This window comes from Odocoileus virginianus, chromosome 31, assembly GCF_023699985.2.
Source record: "Odocoileus virginianus isolate 20LAN1187 ecotype Illinois chromosome 31, Ovbor_1.2, whole genome shotgun sequence".
In the NCBI taxonomy this organism is placed as follows: Eukaryota; Metazoa; Chordata; class Mammalia; order Artiodactyla; family Cervidae; genus Odocoileus; species Odocoileus virginianus.
This window is the reverse complement of record NC_069704.1, coordinates 37026197-37045101: the sequence shown is the minus strand read 5'-3', so window position 1 is coordinate 37045101 and position 18905 is coordinate 37026197. Positions and strand designations below refer to the sequence as shown.

The 18905-nt window shown below is 38.6% G+C and overlaps 2 protein-coding genes and 1 long non-coding RNA gene across 7 annotated transcripts in view; 2 read left to right on the top strand and 1 right to left on the bottom strand.

Moving 5' to 3' along the window:
- Positions 1 to 5229, top strand: part of PPP2R2A (protein phosphatase 2 regulatory subunit Balpha) — a 79246-nt gene extending 74017 nt beyond the window's left edge. For all 3 annotated transcript variants that reach the window (XM_070459643.1, XM_070459642.1, XM_020869619.2), the window contains 2 exons: positions 996 to 1087; positions 4232 to 5229. In XM_070459643.1, coding sequence (XP_070315744.1) covers positions 996 to 1087; positions 4232 to 4511 — 372 coding nt within the window. In that variant the 3' untranslated portion in view covers positions 4512 to 5229. The remainder of the gene's footprint in view (positions 1 to 995; positions 1088 to 4231) is intronic.
- Positions 5230 to 11074: 5845 nt separating this feature from the next.
- On the bottom strand, positions 11075 to 16686 carry LOC139032467 (uncharacterized). 2 transcript variants are annotated; one of them, XR_011485019.1, is made up of 2 exons: positions 16063 to 16686; positions 11075 to 11549 (listed from the first exon to the last, which is right to left on the bottom strand). It is a non-coding gene; the product is annotated as an uncharacterized lncRNA (long non-coding RNA). The 2 variants fall into 2 exon arrangements; XR_011485020.1 differs by having other exon boundaries at positions 16380 to 16686.
- Positions 16679 to 18905, top strand: part of BNIP3L (BCL2 interacting protein 3 like) — a 24477-nt gene continuing 22250 nt past the window's right edge. Inside the window, exon 1 of one of the 2 annotated variants that reach the window (XM_070459645.1) lies at positions 16679 to 16882. In XM_070459645.1, coding sequence (XP_070315746.1) covers positions 16783 to 16882 — 100 coding nt within the window. In that variant the 5' untranslated portion in view covers positions 16679 to 16782. Of the gene's footprint in view, positions 16907 to 18905 lie in introns of both variants that reach the window. The other variant, XM_070459644.1, reaches the window with a different exon arrangement.

The window sequence follows — 18905 nt, the reverse complement described above, 5'->3', positions numbered from 1 at the left end:
ACTAGTGAATATAGAATTGAACTTAAAAAAACAGCCATTTTCATTAGCTTTGGATACTATATAAGAAACGGGCTTCCCAGGTGGCTCAGTGTAAAGAATCCACCTGCCAAAATAGAATCCACAGGAAATGCAGATTCAGTCCTTAGATCGGGAAGATCCCCTGGAGGAGGAAATGGCAATCCACTCCAGTATTCTTACCTGGAGAATTCCATAGACAGAGGAGCCTGGTGGGCTACAGTCCCAGGGTCACAGAAAGTTGGACATGATTGAGTGACTGAGCACATACTGTGTGTAAGTAATAACAAGTGTGTCAAATATTTCCATGATTCATATGTGAAGTAACCATATAATTTATCACTGGATCAGGGCAGGATCATGCAGTGCATAACATATGCACTTAATGATACTGTAGGCTTCAGTTAGTTATACCCCAAAAATGGTAATTAAAAAGGAAGTAAAGCCACAGTATTGTGTGTTTTTAAATCAACAATAGACAGAAAATCAAGTGTTGGAAAATTCAAATATTGCTGTATATTCTTTAATCAGTGTCTTATCTGTGCCATTTTAAATATTTTCTGGCCTACTGTTTTAGTCAAACTTATGAAGAGTAGATGTGCCATCCCCAGGAGGGTATATTTCTCAGTTGTATGAAAGAAAAATGTGGATTGGTGGAACGGGGAGCTCAATACCTTTACTATTTCTCAGAGAATTGAGTTTTTGTTTTGAGAATTGAGTTTTAATGAGATTAAAGTATGTATATGATCTGAAGAATTTCATGGACAGAGGACCCTGGTGGCTATAATCCATAGGGTCACAAAGAGTTGGACACGACTGAGTGACTTTCACTCAATCCATGTGTTTATATATTCCTTAAAAAGATACAGACTTGTTAAATCATTTTCCAGTTTCAGGAGCAGTAGATCATGTGATGTAAGCTAAGTACACACATGTGTGTGTGTTTGTGTGTGTGTATAATAATTTTTTTCCCCCCCCAGGTGCATGAATACCTCAGAAGTAAACTTTGTTCACTGTATGAAAATGACTGCATATTTGACAAATTTGAATGTTGTTGGAATGGATCTGACAGGTAAATTGATTTTAATTTGAACTGAACATCTTATTCAAATGTGAATTCTATTAGAGGAAAGAAATCTATTTCACTCCTAGTATGATTGCCACATTTACTAATGGCCAATGTGTTTTTTGACTGACATAAATTACATTTCCCAACTCTTATTTCCCCCACGGTTTCCTTGAAATCTTACAGCAGTATTGGGAGATAAAAATTAAACATTGTGTTTCACTAAGTAAATGTGAAAATACACCAGAAACTTCTAGATATAATGTTAATATATAAATTTTAATTTTCCCCTTTAATGGACCAGATCAATCACCTTTTTAATATACCAGTAGTTAAAATGGTGAAATTTCAGTGTGTTTGTTACTTTGCTGTTAAATTGGTTTTAGAAATATTTAGGTGGAGATACTTCATTTGGAGTTTTACACACTAGTTTTTCTGGATACTACACCAATACCTCATAGCAGAGAAGAGGTAATTTCTAGGTATTATTTTAACCATATTACCATGAGTGATGAGGCTTGTTATAATCCACAGCTTTGCCATAGTACAGTTCCTTTTACTGTGTCATCAAAATGTTAATCTTTTCAGTTTTGGTTGTCAGTATTTATTCAGTTCAGTTCAGTCACTCAGTCATGTCCGACTCTTTGTGACCCCATGGACTGCAGCATACCAGGCTTCCCTGTCCATCACTTAACCCCCGGAACTTACTCAAACTCATGTCCATTGAGTTGGTGGTGCCATCCAACCATCTAATCCTCTCCTTCCCGCCTTCAGTCTTTCCCAGCATCAGGGTCTTTTCCAGTGAGTCTGTTCTTTGTGTCAGGTGGCCAGAGTATTAGAGCTTCAGCTTCAGCATCAGTCCTTCCAATGAGTATTCAGGACTGATTTCCTTTAGGATGGACTGATTTGATCTCTTTGTTGTCCACGGGACTCTCAAGAGTCTTCTCCAACACCAAAGCATCAATTCTTTGGCACTCAGCTTTCCAGCTCCATACGTGACTACTGTCATGTATGTGTCACCATTCCATACTTCCACATCCATACGTGACTACTGGAAAAACAATAGCATTTGACTAAACGGACCTTTGTTAGCAAAGTAATGTCTCTGCTTTATAATATGCTGTCTAGGTTGGTCATAGCTTTTTCCAAGGAGCAAGCCCAAGCCTCTTTTAATTTCATGGCTACAGTCACCATCGTGGTGCTTTTGGAGTCCAAAAATATAAAGTCTGTCACTCTTTCCCTTGTTTACCTATTTGCCATGAAGTGATGGGACCAGATGCCATGATCTTAGTTTTCTGAATGTTGAGTTTTAAGCCAACTTTTTCACTCTCCTCTTTCACTTTCATCAAGAGGCTCTTTAGTTCTTCGCTTTTTGCCATTAGGGTGGTGTCATCTGCACATCTGAGGTTATTGATATTTCTCCAGGCAGTCTTGATTCCACCTCGAGTTTCATCCAGCCTGGCATTTCACGTGATGTACTCTGCATATAAGTTAAATAAGCGGGATGACAATATACAGCATTGACATAATCCTTTCCTGATTTGGAACCAGTATATTGTTCCATGTATTTATTTACCATTCATTATGTTCCAGGAGAACAGACAATAGTAAAAGAAAACATAATTCTGGAATTACTAAACCTACCTTCAAGGTATTCATTAGAGTATGTTATTCAACAACAGTTTTATCACTGAAGCCTGATATGATTCAGGTTTCATGGTGCTATTGAAGATAACAGAACTTGAATCATTTATCTGTTGTCTGATTTTTTAAATTATTTTTATCTGGTTATTATATGAGGCCACATAGTAGGCTGACCACAGTAAACCTGGAGGAGGACCAAGCAGGCTTCGCCTTTGAACACCACTGCTCTCCCTGAGGCGTCAGGGAAACAAAAGAGAAGGCGCTGCTGGAGTAGGATACAGTGCACAGCTGCACCAGCTCATTCTTCTTGTGTTTAAACAACATCTTCCATTATAGGAAAAACTGTTTATTCCCCTAACATGAAAACTTTTTTTGGCAAGATGCTCTCCTATAAAATGACTGTGCGGGCATCTAAGGCAGAAGAATTCACATGGGTGCAGTACTGCTGTCTAACCCACTGCTGCTGCTAAGTCACTTCAGTTGTGTCCGACTCTGTGCGACCCCATCCCTGGGATTCTCCAGGCAAGAACACTGGAGTGGGTTGCCATTTCCTTCTCCAATGCAGAAAAGTGAAAAGTGAAAGTGAAGTCGCTCGGACCCCGTAAATAGCACACGTTCCCTCAGTCATGCTCTTTGTCCCATCTCATTGTCTCCTTTAATCGGGAACAGTTCTTCATTCTTGTCTTTCATGATCTCAGCTTGTTTTAGAACCACAGGCCATTCATTGTATAGAATTTTCCTTCATTTGAGTGTTGTCTCATACTCCCTCGTGATTAGATTCAGGTTATACATTTTTGGCAAAAATCCCATAGAAATGCTGGCTAGCAACACCTTTTAAATAGCTATAGACTAGGTGTCAGAATCCATTAAAATCCATTAAGACCTCACAAATTCTGGTAACATGGAGATGCCAGTCTAAACTACACAAATTATAAAAATATCTGTCAAAAATACTTGCTTACAATATACTTAGGTTAAGTGATTTAATTCATAAAAATTATATATGCTACTTGTTTTATATTCTTTGAAGCAGATTTCTTAAAAGCATTCATAAGAAGCTATTGTCTGAATCTGACATGTCCTGGGAACATCAGTAGCTTATAATGTAAATCAGAATAAAGCATTGTTTTTTTAGAAGTGCATACCACAGGTTTGTGTTTTGTTGTTGTTTGGCTGGTCTGGAGGACTGCATAGACTGGGGTTGTAAATGTTTTCAACTAAGACCATTCACTACTACCTACAGGCCTTACTTGAGGATGCTTTCAACTTTGGTGACAGTCTGGGCAGTCATGAAAGGAGTCATGAATAGACATCAAGTTAACTAATAGCGTATTCCTAGTTTATTCCAGTGATTGGTCTCTGGGTTGGTGCCAGCAGCCCTCTCCCTAAACCCAGATCTGGTTGCAGTAGCTCTTGCTTTGGAGCATTAGGCAGAATTTCACCAGCAAAATGTTCACCAAAAACTCATGTTCCTTATTTGACTGGATGCTCTGTCTCCTTTTCCAGTGTTGTCATGACTGGATCTTACAATAATTTCTTCAGAATGTTTGACCGGAACACAAAGCGAGACATAACCCTGGAAGCATCACGAGAAAACAATAAACCTCGCACGGTTCTGAAGCCACGCAAAGTGTGTGCAAGTGGCAAGCGAAAGAAAGATGAAATCAGTGTTGACAGCCTAGACTTCAACAAGAAAATACTTCACACAGCCTGGCACCCCAAGGAAAATATCATTGCTGTAGCTACTACAAACAATCTGTATATATTTCAAGACAAAGTGAATTAGGGTTGGCCTTCCTAGCAGAAGAACCCACTTCCTGCTTAGTTGAGATAGTTGAATCTAGCATTCGTACTTAAAAAAGAGAGAGGTCCATTGTGGCGCCCCTTTTCCAGTGTTTGACAATGTGCCATTCGACAACACATTTTCCATAGCTACATGGAGAAAGCTCTGTGGATCCCTCCCTGTGGTGTTCTCCATGTCTGCTAGCCATTTAGGTAAGGGTAGGGCACTTTTAATTTAAATGACTTCTTGCACCATCTTGCCTAATGGACTAGATTGGACTGTGTCAACATTGATTTACTCCACTTTTTATGCCTTCCATTGTGATGACGTCAAACACAGTGAAAGCCTTCAGTCATGCTAATGGGATTTAATTGTGTATCCTCATTACTGTATCATTTGTGGGGTACACCCCTCCTCCCCTTTTTTAAATTAAATACAGCTCATTCTTACTGTGGCTTGTAGCATTCCTCCTCTCTGGCCTCCTGGACTCTTCCCCTTCATCTCTCTTCCCCTTGCCCCTCCACCCAGTCTTGGTGGTGGTATAAAAAGGAAAGAACGAAAGCACACAGACGAGTCAGTTTGGGGTCAGTGGTAAAGGGGGTACATGTTGCGAACAAATGTTTTAATAACAGTTGGCTGTAATCACTCCTTGCCGTGTCTGGCACTGAAAATAAGGAAAAAAAAATACTACTACTGAATAAAAGTGACAAAGAATGGAGAATCTGGTTTCCTTTTTCTTTTTAATCTACCTCTTTAAGCCAATATTTTGTGTCATACTTTTGGGCACAGTGAAATGAAATGAGGTTCCATTGTTTAATTGGTATTTTTGTTAATTATTTTTAAAAAGTGTTCTTTTACATTGAGAAGGAGAGGTATTGGTTCTGTATGAACATATTTTGACTATATATTGGTATTCCTAAAGATATCACGATCTATATACATGCTACTAGAGATTTTTTTTATTGTAGTTATAAGGGTAATGGATACATTGTGTCTACACTTAATTCATTATCTGTTAATGAAAACTGTTGTAAATGGGAACCAAATTTGTAGAACTTCATTTTTAAAGACTTTTTACAGTGCTTAATTTCATTTTTGCATTACTGAAGACTAAGTCAAAGACAAAACTTTTTAAACAAGTTAAAACTTTTTTGGTTATTCAGTCATACCATAACAAAACTATCCTCAAGTGATTTACATAGACAAAATTGACACTGCACTAATATTTTTGGGGGGGGGGATGTATTTTACTGCTGTCAAATCTGAATGAAATGTACTTTGCCATAGATGTCTTTCTTCTATTTTTGGTTTTCCAAAGCAATTAATATTAAAGACAAACTTTAAAGGTACAGTGTTCCAAAAGTGCTTAATGGACTCCAACAGCTGCCTCAAAAATTTAGTAATGTATATGATTACATTTCCCTAAATGGTGATACCTTGTCCAAAGATGAAGACTACCCCTATTTTAACAGGTAGAAGGAACCTTTGTGTCAATGTTACAGAAGCTTTAATGGAAAAAAAGATGGACTTTATTTTTAAAAGATAAATGAGTAGGCATTCATATTAACAGAATGGTAGTGTGTTTTGGTTGAGCAGTAGTAACACCGCCTTGAATTTTAGAGGACCCAAGTGCTTATCTGTCCACCACCTTGTTGTTCTGTTCTCATCAATGAAAAATGATTGAACGACTCCACCGTAATCCCCTCTACACGTATACAAATACTGTGTCCTGTAAGTTAACATTTTTAGCACACAGGAGAAATTATATGTAATAAAAATACTGTATCTTTTGGACTTAACAAATCTGAATTTGTATTTAAACACTTTGATTATATGTCTGATAATTCTTAAAATAATGGCACTTTTCCTAATTTACTTGGGGATCTTGGGTGCATTTGTATTTTGTGTTATTCTTCATGCTTGACTTGGAAGTGGGCTATTCCCTGGCTACAAGCAGACACTGATTACTGATCAGGCAGTTTTCCAGATATTTTTGGGAGATTTTTTCCCTAAAGTTTGGGTGTAGGTGTTGAGATAAACATCGTCAGACAACTCTTGGAAATTCTTTCATTTAGCAGTAGCTATGATGATTCTCCTCCATGACACTAAGGGTTAGTTTCATATATTTACAAAAAAACAAAATTGCTTAAAAATTTAAAAATGCCTCTATAAAAGGAATGCTATTATAAATTACTGTAAAAATATTCTTAATCAATTTTTAATTTCTTTGATGTAGCAAACTATAAGCCCAGCCACTCATGGTCATGGTTAATCTTTTTATTAATAAAAATTACAGAGTAAACGTAGTCTTGTCAAGTTGCTTATATTCTCCCATTCTTTTGACACCTACAAACATACATATTCTGTCCCTCTGTATTAACCTTTTTGAAAAATAATAGAACTTTGCTTTTAATCTCGATCTTTAGTGGCTGGGCAATAGTTATTATCTAAATCTCTGTATCTATATAAACATGTTTATGTAACTATTGGATATTAAGCTTTCTTCTGTGAAACCCTTAGACTTTTGGAATAGAAAAGTGCATTCACACTTTTTCCTTTCAGATTAAGTGAGGATTTTTTAAAAACCTCAAGTGTAAGAATTATTCTGGTCATAGACATTCCTAAAGAAAACAATAAAATTGAGGTTCTTACCTTTTTAAACAGTATTTATACAAGTAATGTGTTTATTCTTGGAAAATTATTTGTGAAAACTAAACAGTTACTGATAAAAGTATTTTTAGTGAAATTTAAGCCATCACCTTGCCTGGGGGACACTGCTTCAGCATCTTTCTCTCTGCCACATAGAAATTCAAATGGAGATAGTAGTGTGTACTTGCAGAAGAACAAAACCAAGCCCCAACCTTCAGAAAAGAAAGGCAGTGCCAGGCAATCAAGAATGAAGTCCATTTACTGTAGTATATAAGAGCACTACTATTTCAGGTACTTATATGTTCAGATGGTTTATAATTAAAGCTGTGTGTTTGTGAGAGAGAGACACCATGGTTTAAAAAGGTTTTTTACACACCCCTCCTCTCCAGAAAGCCTTGGAAACTGATTCTGCTTAATCTTACAACTATGCATATAAGGTCAAGGCGTCTTTAGTCTTAATCAGAAGTTCAGAGAATTTACAACATCTTGGGATTCTCAAGTGTTAGTTTTGTGTAATAATAAATTGAGTTTTGTCTGCCTGACAATTATTGCATAATAGTTTTAAACTGTGTGACCTACTATGTAAGAATTGCATGCCTAAAATTAATAATACATATGAAAAGGCCACCTTAGCACAGTACCTATAGAAAAGAAGACACTACAAAATTTGAGTTTTCTCCAAAAGAAGAATTCGGCAAACAAAAATATGTGAATAGCAGCCAGTTACTTGAGGACTTTCCCACTAGGGGGCACCAGTTAAGCCTTGACCAACATTTAGGAGGTATTTTTGAAAATGCATAAGTGAGATGCCAAAAGAGCTTCATTACTAAGAGCTACACTGGGAACCAAACAAAGGGAAAGTCCAAAGTGTATTTATGCCCAAACAAAACCACTATTCAACACAACCCTGGAGTGAATGACTGAAGGGCGACCCAGATGTCAGCTCTGCTATCTATCCATGGTCTGCCTTACTGGAGAAGTAGCAAAAATGACACAGAGAGAATTAGGAGCTGCCTTTTCTTTCAGTCAGAAATTATTCAGCCTGCCCCCTTCCCCTTGCAAAATCAGATCCTTATATACCGTAAAGGAGACAGGGATTTCATGTTGCTCTTAACTCTGGAATGTCTAAATTGCTTTAAAAAAAAGTTAACTTTTTTCTTCTGAATACATGTTCTTCAGAAAGAACAAAAAAGAAAAAATACCCCAGAAGTAATCTAATCATGCAGAGAAAATTCCCATTCATATTTGTATGTACTTTTGTTGGCTCTCTTCTGGGCGTACTTGAAGCCAGATTTCCCCTCCAAATAGCCTCAATTTGTGGCTGATGCATTATTTAACTAGTCCTGTTATCAAGAGAGATTTTTATTTTCATTTTTGCAAGTGGAAGTATTGGAATAGTGAACATACACACCAGCCTTGGTGTGTAAGATTTTTAGGATACATTCCTAGAAATTACTGTATTAAAGGATATGGATATATTTATGATTTGGTACATACTGTCAAATTTCCATTCCAAAAATGGAAGTTTTGTCACAAATATACCCCTAAGGATAAAAATCTCATGTTTTGTCAATCAGAAAAGGTAAAAATGATAAGCCAAATTGTGTTTACATATTTCTAGTCAGATATTATCTCCTATAATCTGGCTACAAGACTATCACCCGTGTGCTTTATAAATATTTCTTCCCAGAATGAGGCTTGCTTGTCTTTCTTTTCACAGAGCTTTTTGAAGAGCAGAAGTTCTTAATTTTCACAAAAGTTGACTTTTTCAACTATTTCTTTAATGAGTTAGGCTTTTGGTGTCATATCTAAGAAATCTGCCTAACAAGGTGACAAAGTTTTAAAATATTTTAGAAACTTAAGTTTTCAGTTTTTACATTTGGTGATGTGAATGTGATCCGTTTGAGTTGGGTTTTACATGTTACATATAAAAATCATATGTACCATGTATAGATTAAGGTTCATTTTTCTTTGCACCTTTGTTGAAAATCGGTAGACACACCATTAGTCTATTAACTGTTCTGTTAAGTTTATATGTCTGAACTTTCACTCATACTACATTGCATGATCACAGTAGCGCTGCATAAATATGCAGCTAGCTATGTTCTTTTTGAAAACTTTTGCTAATTTTAGATCCTTTGCCTTGCCATATACAATTTAGAATCAGCCTGTTGACAAGAACAGGAAGAGAGGACATCTTAATATTTGCCCTCCAGTCCATGAGTGCAGCATATTGCTCCATTCATAGAGGTCTTTGATTTCTTTTTATCAGTGTTCTTAGATTTTAGCATACAGATCTCACAAATATGTTATCAGTACTTTCTGGTTTTCTCTGTGTGTGCTTTTATAAATGGTACTTTAAAAATTTTCAATTTCCAAAATGTTCATTGCTAATATCTAGAAATACAACTGATTTTTGTATATTGACCTTGTATCCTGACACTTTGCCAGATTACTTATGTAGATTTCTTTAAAGTTTTCTACATAGCCATGTCTGCAGATTATTATTATTTATAATAAATGTTTTATTTTTTCCAGTCTTTTCAGTTTTCCTTTCCAATGCCTTTTATTTCTTGTCTTGCTGCACTGGTTAGACCTTCCATTATGATGGTGAAAAGAGTGGTGATGCCAGACACAACCTGCTTCATCACCGATACTGGGGAACAAGCATGCAGTCTTTTAGCATTAAGTTTAGTAATTGTAGGTTTTTGTAGATAGTCTTAACCAGGCTGAGGAAATTCCCCTTTACTCCTAGTTTTCTGAGCATTCTTTTTTTTTCCATTTATTTTTATTGGTTGGAGGCTAATTACTTTACAATATTGTAGTGGGTTTTGTCATACATTGACATGAATCAGCCATGGATTTACATGTATTCTCCATCCCGATCCCCCCTCCCACCTTCCTCTCTACCCAATCCCTCTGAGTCTTCCCAGAGCATTCTTAATCATGAATGGATGTTGGATTTTGCCAGATGTTTTTTCTGTATCTATTAAGAATGATCATGTAGTTTTTCTTCATTATGTTGACATGGTGAATTACATTGGCTTTTAATTGTGGAACCAGCCTTGCATTCCCAGAGCATTGCTGGATTCTTTTGCTAGTATCTTGTTGAGTATTTTTGCTTCAGGTTTCATGAGGGATATTGATGTATAGTTTCTTTATCTTTTAATGTCATTGTCTGGTCTGTGTAGTATTGACCTCATTAAATGAGTTTCCCTTCTTACCTGTATTATCAAAGACTGTAGGCAGAATTCATATAATTTCTTCCTTCAGTGTTGGATAGAAATCACGAGTGATGCCATTTGGGTCCCTTTAGAAGGTTAACGGAGTTTAATTTTTTTTGAAGACATAAAATTACACAAATTATCTATTACTTCTTAAATGAGTTTTGGCTGTTTTCCCTTCAAGGAAATTGTCCATTTTACATAAACTGCCCCACTTAGGAGCACAGTTAATAACACTCATTTTTTTTAATCTGCTCAAAATACTATAAACTGGGATTTCTTTAATTTTTTATTTTATAGTCAAACCATAGAGTTGTTCATTTATAGTTAGAAAGGTCTTCAGCTTAAAATTAGAAAAAGTTACTTTATGTTCATATTTATATTTGATGCTTTTATTTCTTAATACATTTTAATTTCTATTACTGGTGTTCTGGTTCTAATTCTGAACTTCATTAAAGGTTATGAGATAAAAATTACTACAGGTGAAGTGTTCGCTTCAAGATACCAAATAATGTCCCTTATTAGCATTAATTAATCTTGACCTGTACATCAAAGAATTACTTTATTGTTTAAAGGGAACTCAAACTATATTAAACCAAACTCCTCATTTTAAAGATGACACAATATAAAATTGTTCTGTTGAGGGTCATGTTAGCTGTGAGTCACTACAAAGAAAACTGCAGTATCTGTCCCTTTTGAGAATTGAAATGTATTATTGTTTTATTATTCTCTGAATCTCTCAGCAGAGTTGGCAGAATGAACCATCATAATTTGAAGTTTTCCAAGTGACATTTTGCTTCCTCACAGGATCTTTGAAAATGTTAATGTATTAGCCCCAATCTAGATCAAACGCTTGCTGCCCAGTTTACTTAGCACTGCCTGAAAGGATCCACTGATCAGGCCAGGCAGCCATTGCCTTCAGTAGGAAAGAACAAGGTGATTAGGATGTGGTGAAATGCCACACCAGGAGCGCTGCCAGTCCAAGAAAATATTATAAAGTCCTTTCCTCCTCTGAGCCTCTTCACTGTCTCAGCTGGCAGCCGAGTGCTGACGAAGCGTGCAGAGTTGATGCGGTCACTGGATGAGAAGGCTTCTCAAAGCTCAGGCTTCAGTTCTCCCACATTTGCTTACTTTCCTCCCTTCTGAAACCACCGAGTTCACACCTCTTCTGCTTTAGAATTGGGGCCAAAACAAGGCAAAATTATTTGTAACTGGCTACGATATGTAATCAACACTCAATATAATTTATAACGGGCTTCCTGGGTGGCTCAGTGGTAAAGAATCCACCTGCCAGTTGATACAGGAAACGCAGGAGATGTGGGTTGGAGCCTGGATCAGAAAGATCCCCTGTAGGAGAAAATGGCACCCCACTCCAGTATTCTTGCTTGGAAAATCCCATGGACAGAGGAGCCCGGTGGGAATACAGTCCATGGGGTCACAACGAATTGGACACATCTGAACAACTGAGCGAGCGCGTGCACACACACACACATACAATAATAAAATGGTTTGCAGAGTACATCATGGTTTTGTCTCATAAACATCTCATTTGATGCCTACTACATCCCCGAGATGGTGAAAGAGGATTACTTTTCCTAGCTGACCCTCGATCAAGCTCAGAGAGGATGTGACTTGCCCAGCATCTCATCAATGGAAAGCCTGGACTCAGACTCAGTTTTCCTTACTCTAGGTCCCATGTTTTTTGCTCTATCTTACACACGATGCCTCTCTGAGATTAAAGACCTACGTATTTTTACTTAATTTCCATTTCGTAATGGTAGTGATGATGATAGTTGCACTTTACTAAGGATTTTACACATATTAACATTTTCTCAAAGTAATTTGCCCAGAGCCACATGACTAGTAAATACCACCCAATTGGGTCATCTCCAGAGCCCACAGTCTTAACCACTACTTTAATAGACTGACAGGAAAGGAAGATAAAAATCAAGTCTATCCACAATTCTTCCTTCTCAGATATCATTTCTTTTGCTTTCATATATATACAAACGTTGGAGTGCTGTTAATACTGTTCTGTAAACTATTTTCACATGATGGCCCACATTTTCCCATCACTGATCAACATTTTCATTCTTCATGACTACATTACAAGGAAGTACCACTGTTATTAAATTAACTTTCTGTTGGCCACATCTAGATTTTTTTATCTAAGTTTTTTTTTGTGGCCAGTAATAGTGCAATGATTATCCATGGACAGACCTCTTTGATTATTTTGTTAGGCTAATTTCCTGAAAGTGAAAGTTCTAGACCAATAGACTACATTTAAAATCTGGATTCAGTCTGCACCAGAATGGTTGTAGACAAAGCTTTGTTACATAATGAGACAAGTTAAGGTCCTAATTTAGCTATCAGTGTTATAGGTACCAAAGCAATTTCCAAAAATTGTGGATCAAAATGTCCATTTCCTGACTGATTTATATCACTTGGTCCTTATTTTTTCAGAAGTTAATAACAATGCAGTGTTCTCAAACTTGACAAAACTTCAGAGATCAAGGCAAAACATTTTCTGCATGATACAATTATGGTTCTTCCCTTGAAAGCAAAGTAAAACTATAATTTGAGAGAAATCACTCCCTGGATTAACATACCAGCATTAAGGCAGCATTTTTTTTTTTTTTTTTTTAGCATCTGAAAGGAAACATTCTTTCCTACCAATCAAATGGTAAATAATTACACCTAACATACTGAACTTTGCATAAGCCCATAATTGATAAGTAGGAACTCTGTGATTTATAGTAAAAAGTTCCAAAGGAAGGATGCCTGGCACTGCAGCTGGTTAGGATAATGCACACTGTATCCAGGTGCGATCTCTGTAAATTTGGGTAAAGAGGAATCTGGCTCAACTGGAGCCATTTTTCTAGACAGTGCCTTGGAGGCTAAGAAGCAAGACGATAATCAGAACATTGGCAGCTTCAGTCACGTGTGTGGAAATGAAGAGGGAGCGCAGAAGTATCGAATCTGTACTTGGCGAACGGTTCTGGGTCCAAGTACCACCTGTATCGCCATCATCATGTGTATGGTACTTAGAAAGTGTCATGGTTTTCTTATTTATAAAGTAGTGACAATACCTAACTCCTAAGATGGTTGGGAGGATTAAATAGGAAATTAGCTCTATGAGATAGTCATAAAGTCTGGCTCAGATTAAGTGCACAATAAGTTTAGCTGCTGAGCTTCCCAGGTAGCACAGTGGTAGACTCTGCCTGCCAATGCAGGGAACACGGATTTAATCCCTGGTCCGGGAAGAGCCCACTTCCCGTGTAGCAAGTAAGCACCTGTGCCACAACTGTTGAGTCTGTGCTCTAGGGCCGGTGCTCCGCAACAAGAGAAGCTACTTCTCTTGCGGTACGGGAAGCCTGCATACCACTAGAGAATAGACCCGCTGGCCACAACTAGAGAAAAGTCCATGCAGCAACAAAGACCCAGCACAGCCAAAAATAAATAATTTTTTTAAGTTAAAAAAAAATGGGTAGAAGTACATCAAAATGTTGCAACTAAACAAAAACATCAACAACAATAATAAAAAAAAAAAAAACCCAGAATCATGATTTTAATATCAGACAAGGTTGGACTGAAGACAAAACTAGGACCAATTCATAATGATAAAGACACAATTATGAATATCTATGCATCAAATAGTGAAGCCTCAATTACAACAAAATAGAAGAAAGAAACATCGGGAGTGAAATACTGACCTCTTGAAATCCACAGAAAGAGGAAAAAATTTAAAAAACTTAAATAATTATTAAGGTAGTTCCAACAGATACATCAAATGTGCTGTCTTCAACATAGGAATCATACCTTCTTTTCAAATATTCATGGAACATTTCCCAAATGGAACCATAAATTAGGCGCCAAAGAAAACCTAAGAGAAATGGCCAAACTAGAAGGAGTACGAAAACACACCCTGAACAGAGAAAAATTCTTAAACACCCAAATAAATAATGAATAAGTATCAAATCTAAGAAGTTAGGAAAAATCAGACATAACTAATGAGCATAGGGTTTCTTTTGGAGGTGACGTAAGTTGAGAATTAGATTGTGGAGATGGCTGCACAACTCTGTAAATAAAACACTGAGCTGTGAACTTAATTAACCCATTTAAGGTTAATTGTAGAGTATGTGAGTTATATCTCAAGTAAGCTGATAAAGGGTTTTCCAGGTGGCTCAGTGGTAAAGAATTCACCTGCAATGTGGGAGATGGGGGTTCGATCCCTGTGTTGGGAAGATCCCCTGGAAAAGGGAATGGCAATCTACTCCAGTATTCTTACCTGGGGGAATGCCATGGACAGAGGAGCCTGGCAGGCTACGGTCCGTGGGGTCATATAAGAGTTGGACAGGACTTAGCGACCAAACAACAACTAAGCTAATAAAAAAGGATTTCAGGATCATATGGTTAGAAAGAAGGAATTGGGTTAAAAAAGCCAGTAAAATAGATATACCATTAGGTAATATAATTATGAGAAAACAGATTCCAAATAACATAAAAAATAAAGGTAACATCCTACAGAACCAGAGCTTACCCCCTCCCTGCTAAAAACACTAGATCTGAATGTTTCCTTAGAGGAAACAGAAAGGTAATTTCAATTTTATCTACTTAAGACCACAGAAAAGGAAACCTTCTGTGTTTTCTTTTTTAATAAGCATAAGATCATACCAAAACTTAAAAAGATGAAATGTTTAAGATCTTTTTGAAGAACGACTTTGAAAAATTTTAATAAAAACAGAATATGAAGGGATATCAGTATCTGAATGGAAGACAATTTTGTAAATATGTCAATTATCCCCCCAGAGTTCATCTGAAGAGTAATTAAATAGTCATAAAAACATTTTAAAGGACAAATGAGAAGAGACTTTCTCTAACAGTTATCTGATAGATATATTGTAGAGACACTGAAATGAACTCCTGTTTTTGTGGAAATTTAAAATGTGATAAGGCTTCCCTGGTGGGTCAGATGGTACAGCGTCTGCCTGTAATGCGGGAGTAGCCTGGTAGGGTACAGTCCATGGGGTCGCAAAGAGTTTGACACGACTGAGCAACTCCACTCACTCACTCAATATGGGATAAAGGTGTACTCTCAAATCAGTGTCAAAAGGATAGCTTAAGAGATACTGTTGGATCAACTGTGAAGAACTGAAGTTAAGCAATTTACAACATACAAAAATAAGTTTCAGATTGACTAAAGTATAAGTATAAAAATCCAACCTATTAGAAAAAAATTCTAGGGAATAGATTTAAAATCATGGTGTGAGGGTATTCCCAAGTCATAAAAATAGCAGATCCGATTGCCTCAGCATAGTGAAATCCTGGGCTTCCCTGGTGGCTCAGTTGGTAAAGAATCTGCCTGCAAAGTAGACCCGGGTTGGACCCCTGGGTCAGATAAATCCCCTGGAGGAGAGCATGTCAACCCACTCCAGTATTCTTGTCTGGAGAATCCCATAAGATATAGGAGTCTGGTGAGCTACAGTCCATGGGGTCGCAAAGAGTCCGACACGACTGAGCGACTAACACTAGAGAACCCACTATAGTGAAACAAGGTTAAAAAAACAAATGACAGACCGAGAGAAACAGATGCCACACATAAATGAGACCACGGAAACGACAAAGACACGGAAATAGGACGTAGATGGAGGGTCAAGGAACATGGTTTACAGTCAACCCACCTATAGCAAACAAGGTTTCACATGTCCTGTTCCAGAATGGGCCAAGTCATGCGATTTAGGTGATTATATTCTTCTCTGTTTTCCTGAAATTTCCCATTTGATTGCGTGTTGTTTGTAATTATGGTTTTTTTTTTAAAAAAATTGTTTAACAACTAAAAAATCTGGCCTGCCTTATATTGTTCCTTATTTGGCGTGTCAGTGTTCCACTAGCTTGATTTTAGATTTATGACGGGGAGGCACTTCCCTTCTGTCACCACGATACCTATTTACAGGTAAATATCTGGAGTCCTTACGGAAATTAAAAAAGAAATGCTCACGGGTTTGATAAAACAATGTTGATCCCGCAGGTGTGGGAGACCTGCGTGTCAGCACCAGAGGGCCTTGCACTTCCTCATTACACGTCTCCTCATCCTCTATCCCAGTTACAGCCGCATACCTCACTCCATCCTGCCAGTCAATGACACGCAGGAATTCATTCCTGGAGCGCGCGTCAGCGCGACTCCCGCGTCTCCACGTACCTTGCTCGCCTGGGCACGCCCCCGCCCCGCCCCGTCGCTTCTTGTGTTGTCCTCACGTGGTCGGGGCGGGTCCTGACGTCAGGGCGGGGGAGGGGCTGCGCAGGCGCGGAAAAGGGGGCGGGGGACTCGGCTTGTTGTGTTGCTGCCGGAGAACCGGAGACGGTCCTTGCTGCGGGGCCGCAGCTCTTCCAGCCTCCTGACAATGTCGTCTCACTTAGTAGAACAGCCGCCGCCCCTGCACAACAACAACAATAACTGTGAGGAAGGCGAACAGTCTCTGCCACCGCCTGCCGGCCTCAACAGTGAGTGCTGGGCCAGCGGACTCGGTAAAGGGGATGGGGGAGGAGGAGCTGCTCGGGTCGCCGCCGCCAGCTCCGCGCGGGGGGCGGGAGGAGAAGACAGCCCATTGGTTAAGACCGAGGATGTGCGGGTGACTGACAGCTCCCGTCACCGGTCAGGAGTAGTCGCTTCTGTCTTCCTCCAAACCTGGCTCCGCTCCCTCCTGGGGTCTTGGATAGGGAACGGCTTGGGTTCGCGGTTGGGGAGGATAGTTGGGTGGGAAGACGAGGGGGTCGAGTGGATCTTACCTGTGGTGGGCCCCAGAGAGGAGCCAATCGGGGCGTGGAGGGGTGGGCCTTGCGGCGCGGGAGGGAGGGTGGGCGGAGCGGGCAGCAAAGGGGACGTGGGCAGAGATGGGGACGTGCGGCTGGGACGCTGGGGGATGGACGCGGGCAGCGGGCCGAGAGGAGGGGGCGGCCGAGGGCGGGCGGGAGGTCAAGGGTGCTGGCAGCCTGGGCCAGGCCCGGCTGACCCCACCTCTTTGGGTCGGCCTTTCCCCTGGGCTCGGAACGTGAGCCCTCTTGTAGCGTTCTTTTGTTAGCACAGGCTGGCCAGGAAAATTATTTGGTAATTTAGTGGTTACTCGTATCACGTGAGGGTGGGGGGTGAGGAGGCTATGCTACTTAAAAAAAAAAAAAAAAAAGATGTTTCAGAGTTGCTCGAGTAATTTTTTTTTTTTAACGATCGTGTTGTGTGTCCTGTAAACCTGATTTTGAACAGCCTCTTGAACCGTCCAAGATTGCACAGATCTCGGCGTCTGGGGCAATGGATATTCAGAAACGGGATTGAAAACTCATTCGTTTTTAATGTGCTAAAGCGGGCTATTGAAAATCAATGCCAATATCGAATTACGACCAAATACAGTTGCTTTTCCTAACATTCTGGTGCTCAGACGTCTTGTTCTGAGGTTTTTCCCTGTTGCCTTTAAAGCTCGCTGAAACTCTTGGGAAGGTTCTTGCCTAACCTTCCTGTAATTTACCTTTTGAAAGAGGTAGTTGGGACAGTTAGCATATGGCCACATAAAGTCATTTAAAAATCAGTTGGATGCTTAAATGACATTTAAAAGCACTGCAAGATCTTTGATCAGGGAGAGGTGTTCAACATGGCCCAACAATTATTTTAAAGAAGAGAGTTGTTTTCCTCACAATATTGAGATAGAATTTAAGTATTTTAAAAATGTTTTCAATGCTTATTGTTCTTGCTCCATCTTTTGATTAAGTGATTGCTTAAATGTTGACTTCTCGAAAACTTTGAAGTGTCTTATGTTCTGGAATATAAGGTTTATGTATTATTTCCCACAGTAAATTAGGATTAATTTCTTTGTCTTTTAATGTTATTTTCTCACATATTAATATGCATTTTAAAATTATTAATTAAGAATTTTTTTTAAGCATACTCTCTTAGAAGCATGTGATTTTAAAATAGGAAGAAACATTAGCAGTAGCTGTCCACTGCTCTTTACTGGTAAAGAAACAGGTCTATTTAGAATGTATAAACAACAAAGTCCTGCTGTATATAGTACAGGGATCTCTATCCAGTCTCCTGGGATAAACCATATTAGAAATGAATGTAAAAAAGAGTATATATTTATGTGTGTAACTGAGCCACTTTGCTGAACAGCAAAATTTAGCACATTGTAAGTAAACTATACTTCCAATTTAAAAAGAGAGAAACAAGTCTAGAGTCAGGTGTGTTGTCCAAGTTCACCACAGGCTAAATCCTAGAGCTGAGGTTTTACTTTCACCCGATCTCGTGTTCCTTTCAGGACACTCCTCTTCAGTGGCCCACAATCCCCTGATCTTGTGTGTTTCTTATTTATTCCCTGTGTTATCCTACCTAATGTACAGAGGTGAGCTGCCTATGGATCTCTTTGTAGTGTACTGGTTCTTGTTTGCGCTCCAGTTTTTCTGTGATACACATTAGCTGTTTGGTTAGTATATGTCCCTGACATCACAGAAAGCAAAGGAATTTTTCTTTGCCTTTGGC